The sequence below is a fragment of the Argopecten irradians genome, chromosome 16 (genome assembly GCF_041381155.1).
Source record: "Argopecten irradians isolate NY chromosome 16, Ai_NY, whole genome shotgun sequence".
Classification (NCBI taxonomy): domain Eukaryota; kingdom Metazoa; phylum Mollusca; class Bivalvia; order Pectinida; family Pectinidae; genus Argopecten; species Argopecten irradians.
Genome location: NC_091149.1, coordinates 9,187,174 through 9,196,546, shown reverse-complemented (window position 1 = coordinate 9,196,546; position 9,373 = coordinate 9,187,174). Strand labels below are relative to the sequence as shown.

Below are 9,373 nucleotides of genomic sequence, written 5' to 3'. Positions count from 1 at the left end.
AATTACTGTGATTTTGTGTGGTCCCATATATAGTGATCGTTTTGACCTTGTGATACTTTATTGAAAAAAATAATAAACAAATGTTAAATAGATTATCATATGAAATAAGTATAATTTACACATGTAGATTAATGAAATGATAAAAAGTCATACAGCAGGTATTTTGTTTTTTGAATAATAAATAAATTGTAATATTTCATATGCAATGTGATTTGACACACTTAATTGTTGTATTTAAATTCTTTTAATAAAATACGAATTTGTGATATTTTAGATCCATGTATGACCGACCCATGTCAAAATGGCGGATCATGTATTGTTCAGTACGAAGAAGGAACTACAACTGCTCCGTCTAGGAAGCGATTAATAACCAATGGTAAGCATTTGTTACTACAAAACATAACGAAGGAGTCAAGCAAGGATCTAATCTAGATCCACTTTTATTCCTAGTCGTCATCAACTTATCCAATCAATAAACGAATCTTTTAATGACGATGCATCTTAATAGACCAAATGTATAGACCATTTACCTCAACATAGTACTGATGACTTATAATAGTGGCACGAAAAATATTTATTCAGAGTTAAACAATATCTCCTGAGTTTTAACACCGTGAAACATAACTACCATTGTTACTTAAATAAAAGGACGAACCGGCGATTTTCATGATAAAACATTTCTGGGGATATTCTCACCAAAAATATGTCTTGTTAATATTTTGTAAAAAAAAAATACATGCCGACTACAGACTGCAGTTAATTTAATATCTGCACTAACTTCCTGTAAACCTTTAGAAATATATTCATGCTTTGTGTTTATTTTAAAGGTGGGATGGCCGTGGCAGTTTGTAAATGCGTAGTTGGTTTCCTTGGAGATAACTGTGAGATTGATGGTAAGAATATACTAAGTATAATAAGTTTGGCTACCTGTATATATTCTTTTTCCAATACGCATTATAAAAGAAATATAACGGACTATAATAATGAAGGATATAATTTTTCCAAGCTTTAGATTATTGGTGTGACGTGGATGTTTTCGAGGCGTTATATTTTATTCACGCACAGAAATGAGTTCGTTTTAAAGACATGTGCCGTAATGTTCATACTCAAGAATCAGAAAGAGCGTATCATTACAAACACCTAATCATTATTACCTCCAAACACTCTAAGAAACTTTTTAATATTTTAACAGTGATATGAGTAATTATGCAGTAACTATGTTACTTTACCTATAAAGCATCGTACATGTTTGCCCACGCTTTGAATGAATTTTCCAGCTTAATTCATCAAAACAGATGATTTAACTAAAACATTTGCTCATTCATCTGTGTCTTAAAATGTTAATGTTCTAGATGTATGTTCTGGCGGTAACGGCCCATGTGTCAATGGTGTATGCACGCCTCAATCTGACGGTAGTAGTGTTATACCAGTTTGCAAATGCGATGAAGGATTTATTGGTGCGTTTTGCGACGTTGTTGGTAAGTAACAATTCTATTAACCAGGTACTGACCGCTGGTCGGTGGTTTTTCTCCGGTTACTCCGGCTTTCCTCCAATAAACCTGACCCTGACTGTACATAGGACGTTACGCTAATAAAACCAAACATGTTTATTTCTTGTAAATGCATGCAAATCTGTTAACTTTCGTGAAATGTAAATCATCGTGGCAAGTGCTATTATTGAATTATCTTAAACCGCCTTCAAAGAAAATCGATCCTTTACATAATGCCCGGATAGTACATATGAAATCCTTGTTCAGGTCCGGACATTCCAGAACGTGGCCAGTTTATACCAAAGTCGCTAATACTGACAAGTTGACTTTATCAAGTATTTATAAGGTCAAACTGGTATTACCTTGTAAGGAAAGTTGGTCCAACATTTATATTTTTTTTATGTTACATTTATATATCGGGCAACGTAATCCGATATTGCCGTCATAAAAAATTATATTTCTCATAAAGTTGAATACACGTTTAAACGGCATTTTATATTCATTCATCTGTATAATCCATAAAAAATGCGCTTTAGAATTACTGGATATGCATCGTTTTTGCAACTGTTGTTAGTCAACCCCCAATCCACCCTCATGAATCTTCATATATGTCAAAGTGCTGCTAGTGAAGACATTTCGGACAAGAAATACGTTGAAATGTTAAAGAAAAGGAAATTGGACGATTTCGCAAGCAAGCAAACCATTTGTTTCAAGATTTTGTCAGGATATTTTTTTATATTATAGGAAACAAGTTGTAATATCATGTACGACAAGGGCCGCTTTTATCACCCGTGCGTTTTTACTTTCTTTACTTTGTGACACACAGTTTTCTTTTTCCACATACGTTTTTCAACATTGAATTACTGCCCTTATCCAGTGAATTGCTGTAATATTTCATATTACATAGCCACTCATGTAATATCCTCTATGCTCTAACCCCCGGGTATGGGTATCTGTAAACAAACCATGCTTATTTTCCATGGCTGCTGAAGGGAAAATGACATAATTTTCGCCCAGTTACTGCACAAATAACTTTAATTCAAACCCCAATGGTTTCCGTTAGATTACTGAAGAAAAAAAAACATGTCAAATTGTTCGACCTGCTAAGGCAGATATGACTTTGCATTAATTCAATCTTATAATTTTCAATAAATTACTAGTAAATAAAACATTACTTTACAAAATATTCGCCAAGTTATGGCAAATATAACTTAAATTTATCAAATCTGATGAATTTATTAGATCGTCCAAGATGAAACTGCCTATCAATGTTTTCGCCCAGTAATACCACAAATCACTTTAAATCATCATACATCATGCTTTCGATAGATAATTGAAGGAAACAATAATATGAAAAAGTTTTAGCCCAGTTATGCCACAAATAACTTTCACGATGCTCCACCGCCGACAGAGTATTAACGACACTTATCATTTGAAGAATAACTGATTTTAATCATGTATATTTGTGTCTAATTCACACAACATTAAGTATACAATTTTGTATTTGCTCTTGATGCATGTGCTACATTCCATATAGGACATAGTTTCATGGATTTTTTCGGGACGCAATTAATTAATTTATATTCTTACCTTTAAGTAAAATAAGAAGATAAAACTTTTTAATGTTGGCAATGGTGTAAAGTAAGTAACTTTTATGAATGAAGACAAAAAAACTGATTCATCTGCTCCTGTATTTGATAACGAAAAATACCATTCATCAGCGGTGTGGAATCTTTAAAGCATTTGTTTCTTATTGTTTAGACCCATGTGCCTCTCAGCCCTGTCAGAACGGGGGGATTTGCTTTATCCAGGCTAGTGGAATTGCTGAGGTTTTCGTCTGTAAGTGTCCAGAAGGCTTCATAGGGGAGACTTGTGAAGACCAAGATGGTAAGACTGTTTCTTGAGGATGCATTAATCTACTTATTGTTAATATTTGAATAATGTTAATATTTGAATATTGTTAATATTTGAATATTGCTAATATTTGAATATTGTTAATTGTTGTTAATATTTGAATATCATTCATTTTTGAAAATTGCTAATGTTTGAATATTGCTAATGTTTGAATATTGCTAATATTTGAATATTGTTAATTTTCGAATATTTTTAATATTTGAATATTGTAAATATTTGTTGATATTTAAATATTGTTCATTCGTATACAAATTGTATTTGTATACTGTATAATTTTGATTTCTCATTTTCTAAAAATGATGTTATTTTTTCTGATTTAAAAATAGCCTAGCAACAATATTTTGTATAATATCCTGGCTTGTAAAATTTCATATGTAACTATAAATAGCAGTCACTTTGCTGAATCATTCATACGTGTCATTGTAACAACTTATTAATTATAGTGGAAAATATCGTATTTAAATAAATGCTGAATGTTATTCCCTATGCACATAAAGTTGAATGAATGGTTACATTATTTGAAATAACATGTAGTAATACATTCAAATTTTAGATGACGATGATGATGACGATGGCGAGGATGATGACGATGGCGAGGATGACGATGGCGAGGATAATGGCGAGGATGACGATGGCGAGGATGACGATGGCGAGGATGACGATGGCGAGGGCGAGGATGACGATGGCGAGGATGACGATGGCGAGGATGACGATGGCGAGGATGACGATGGCGATGGCGAGGATGACGATGGCGAGGATGACGATGGCGAGGATGACGATGGCGAGGATGACGATGGCGAGGGCGAGGATGACGATGGCGAGGATGATGACGACAGACGGAAGAGAACCATGATTACAAATGACAATGGTAAGCTGTCATAAATAATAATTTGCTTTGTCTATTAATGTTTCAGCATTCAAGCATGGACCGACACTCATTTTTCTTGTAAACTACATCATTGTAGCATGCTATACCTCATATAGAAATTGACAATTTCCGCAGTATGTTTGCGGGTATGTTTGGCTAGGCGATTGGGTGCCGTAGGTCGTGAGTTCGAGGCCCGGATAGGACACGAGAAATTTTCAATCAATTGTCATCCTTTGTTAAATTGTGTTTCTTTAATACTATACCTTATATTTATACTGGACTTCTATAGCAATTCGGCCATACAGTGCTACCGACGTCCTTTTCATCCTGATTTGATATAATGCGACATGTCATTTATGTCTGAAATATTCCGTCTTTGCACATGACAGAGTTAACTGCCTTACGGGTAGGTATCGAATGTGACCTCATTCTTTTGTGACTGCAATTCACGTCGTTTTCTCCGAAAATTATGACGTTACGCTCACAACCACATGACGTACCAATCCAATACCTATCTACAGTGCAGATAAATCTGTAATATGCAAATACAGATATATAATAGTTCTCTTATACAAGACTCTTTCATATGCATATAAGAAGGATTGGGATATTCTACTCGAGGACCACGAGGGAAAAATATTCCTTTCCTTCATATCCACGCATGCAAGGGTCTCATACCTCAAGGTTTTATTGCACTTTTCTACCGCCAGTTTGAAATAAATTAAAAAAAAAACGTGATTGCAAGTCAGTTCTTCATACACGAAGAATTGCGTTATACATGTATTTTCAACTCAAATCCCGTTTTTTGTATCTTTTAAAGTAAATCCAGTCTAGTTTCTAAAAAAATGGAATACAATTGCTTCATTGTTTATAAATATACATTAAAACGATTGAGCTGTGGTAGCACGAAGGCCCTACGCAATCAATCATTCAATCGTTATACAATAATTAATTTTTCTTTGTTTTCATACTAAATCTGGCTTTCTGATTGGCCAATATTTTTTTTTGCATACCATTATGAAAAAAAATCCGAGAATGGCGCGAAACCCCGACGTTATCGTGACGTCACAATAGAGACATTGACGTTGCGTATTGATTCGGAAAAAAGAATCCCTTGAAAAAACCACTATAATGTTACATTTAAACATATTTCATTTTATAAAATAGAGTATAAAATTAATTAAAAGTATTGTTGTCACTATTTTTTAATTTTATTGGGTTATGAAAAAAAAATGTTTGCAAACTTTTGTGAGAATCCGCTACGCGGATTCACACAGTTTGCAAACATTTTTTTTTCACAAAAAAATAACAAAGACGGTCATATCGAAGTCACTGTTATAACGAAATTATTCTATTATCTTAGATATCCGCATTATGTATATAACGAACTCTACTTATAACGAAGTGATTTTGTTTGTTCTATGATGTTCGTACTGACTGTGTGTTACTGTACCGACAAAATAGTACACAAATGTAAAATAAATTATCATATTATTAATAAATATATTTTAAACGTGTGGATTAATGAAATGATAAAAAGTCATACAGCAAGTATGTTTGCCTTTTTCTTTAATTAAGAAATATTGTAATATTTCATATACAATGTGATTTGACACAACTTTTTTTCATACCCCGATAAAATTAAAAAATAGTGACATTAATGCTTAAATATTTTGCCTATCAGCCGTGGAAAATAACCGGCTTTACGATGTTTGATGTTTGATTTTAAAACATTTTCAATCTACAGAATCACTTAAGGAGGCAAGCGGAGAAATCAGCGAAGACCTGATCAGTAAAAGATCTACGAAACCCGTCAAAGGTAAACGTCTTCATCATACAAAATTGTTAAAATCTTTCTGAAAAAAATGGTGACCTGTTGTTTAGTCTAGCATTCGTTTTGGGCATATTTGAGACTTGACCGATCGTTATGTTCGAAGTTCTTAAATCTGGTATATTTGAGACTTGACCTACCCTTTATTCGAACATTCTGAAAATCTGGCATATTTGAGAATTTACCTATTTTGTATTCGGCCACTCCTCCTTGGTATATTTAGATCTCTGCATTTTCAACAACACTTACCGTCAATTAAATTCCCATTCAACGCTTCCGATTTTTTTTTTTAATTTAACTGTCAAACAAGATTGCTAAAGAGATTCAAGAGTTATTAGCTTACTGCTCATGAAATCCTGAACAGTATTTTAAAGATAAATAACATGTTATTTTATAACACATAACATCTTCTGCTATTTTCTGGGACAGGTTGTTTAAAGCATGGTTAACTTAAATCACATGATAAGTGAAATTTTCATTTTTCATTAACTGCAAAACATTATTATATTTTTACTAAAATCAGCAAGTAACTAACAAATAAAGTTTTTGAAAGTCATAAAATCCTTTTTAAAACTTGAAATTAATTTATCTTGATTTAAAATTTTCGTTAAACTGTAATTAACCGAATCACCCTTTGAACAACTGGGACATGATGTCATCCTAACCATCCTCATTTGTAATCACAAAGTGACGTCATCATATATGTTTTCATCTTAACATACATGGAGACAAGCACTGTATTTACAAGACGATTTTATTAAAGTGTCACACATTATAATCACAATACAGTAAAAAATCCATAGCATGTAATTTTAATAGACATATGATGTCAAGCCGTATTCGGCTTATGAGACACTGAAACTAGAAATCAAATTTATACGCGATACTTTTCATATTAGGCGAAAAAAATATGTTTAGTGTTACCCGACCGAGTCTACGAACAAAATTAAAAGTCGGGATTTCGATCTGAGACTCCGGATCCAGCCATTATTTTAGAGTGAAAGACACTAAAAAATCCCGATCTACCGACCCTATTTTATTTGCCAATGTAACCCTAACCAAACATATTTTTTGGCCTTACCACAATATACTGGTGTTGTCATACTTTACAAACAGATAGTGACAGGCTATGATTTAACATATACATTACTGCATAGTGAAAATGCGAACATATATAATATATCGTTCATCTGTATGTACTATAGAACATAATATATATTATATAGTTCATCTGTATGTACTATAGAACATATATAATATATAGTTCATCTGTGTTCATCTGTATGTACTATAGAACATATATAATATATAGTTCATCTGTATGTACTATAGAACATAATATATATTATATAGTTCATCTGTATGTACTATAGAACATATATATATATATAGTTCATCTGTATGTACTATAGAACATATATATTATATAGTTCATCTGTTTGTACTATAGAACATATATATATATAGTTCATCTGTTTGTACTATAGAACATAATATATATATATAGTTCATCTGTATGTACTATAGAACATATATAATATATAGTTCATCTGTATGTACTATAGAACATATATAATATATAGTTCATCTGTATGTACTATAGAACATATATATTATATAGTTCATCTGTATGTACTATAGAACATATATATTATATAGTTCATCTGTATGTACTATAGAACATGTATAATATATAGTTCATCTGTTTGTACTATAGAACATATATAATATATAGTTCATCTGTATGTACTATAGAACATATATATAGTTCATCTGTATGTACTATAGAACATATATAATATATAGTTCATCTGTATGTACTATAGAACATATATATTATATAGTTCATCTGTATGTACTATAGAACATAATATATATTATATAGTTCATCTGTATGTACTATAGAACATATATGATTTATATATAGTTCATCTGTATGTACTATAGAACATATATAATGTATAGTTCATCTGTTTGTACTATAGAACATATATAATTTATAGTTCATCTGTATGTAACATATTTAATATATAGTTCATCTGTATGTACTATAGGACATATTTAATATATAGTTCATCTGTATGTACTAAAGAACATATATATTATATAGTTCATCTGTTTGTACTATAGAACATATATAATTTATAGTTCATCTGTATGTAACATATTTAATATATAGTTCATCTGTATGTACTATAGGACATATTTAATATATAGTTCATCTGTATGTACTATAGAACATATTTAATATATAGTTCATCTGTATGTACTATAGAACATATATATTATATAGTTCATCTGTATGTAACATATTTAATATATAGTTCATCTGTATGTACTATAGAACATATATATATATATAGTTCATCTGTATGTACTATAGAACATATATATATATATCATATAGTTCATCTGTTTGTACTATAGAACATATATAATATATAGTTCATCTGTATTGTAACATATTTAATATATAGTTCATCTGTATTGTACTATAGAACATATTTAATATATAGTTCATCTGTATGTACTATAGAACATATATATTATATAGTTCATCTGTATGTTCTATAGAACATATATATTATATAGTTCATCTGTATGTTCTATAGAACATGTTTAATATATCGTTCATCTGTATGTGCTAGAACATATGATATATATTGTTCATCTGTATGTGCTAGAACATATATGATATATAGTTCATAGTATGTATGTACTATAGAACAATTAATTGCGATACTAAACCAGCGTGTGAAATAAATCTGAACAGATATCATTATCATAAAATAACCATAACTTGTTTATGATTTTGGTGAATGCCAGTCTCTAGTTAGATGTTTTTGTGGTATCTGTGTAATCAACGTTTTTAATACATTAATTTGATTCTTCTCTATTAACAGGCCATATCAAAAGGTGCCGAAATGGTGACAAGTGCTCCCCCAAAAGACGGAAACGAACCCTCCGTACACGTCCTTCATTTTAAAGAACATTACCTACGAATATAACGAACAGTTACATGAAACGAAATTTGCATCCACGAAGCATTGCAAACGTCATCACATACTCAAATACCAGTCATTTCGGTTTAAAAAAGGTCCACATTGTATATATATGTAGCTAAATAATGTTAGCTTTTCTGAAGCTTAAATTACGGATGTGTGTTTGTTTTTGCCATCCATAAACCTTAATAATGGCACAGATATTTTCATGTATAAAATGATTTAAATGCATTTTCTCAGTGTGTTCTTTTGTTAGTTTTTTAATGTG

At 31.1% G+C, this 9,373-nt stretch overlaps 1 protein-coding gene across 1 annotated transcript; it reads left to right on the top strand.

Moving 5' to 3' along the window:
* Positions 1-261: 261 nt before the first annotated feature.
* On the top strand, positions 262-9,295 carry LOC138311202 (uncharacterized). Its single transcript, XM_069252683.1, has 7 exons — positions 262-376; positions 828-893; positions 1,353-1,478; positions 3,252-3,377; positions 3,958-4,272; positions 6,020-6,091; positions 9,007-9,295. Exons 1-7 carry the CDS (start codon positions 283-285, stop codon positions 9,087-9,089), a joined length of 882 nt encoding a protein of 293 aa, XP_069108784.1. The 5' UTR covers positions 262-282; the 3' UTR covers positions 9,090-9,295.
* The last annotated feature ends 78 nt before the right edge of the window (positions 9,296-9,373 follow it).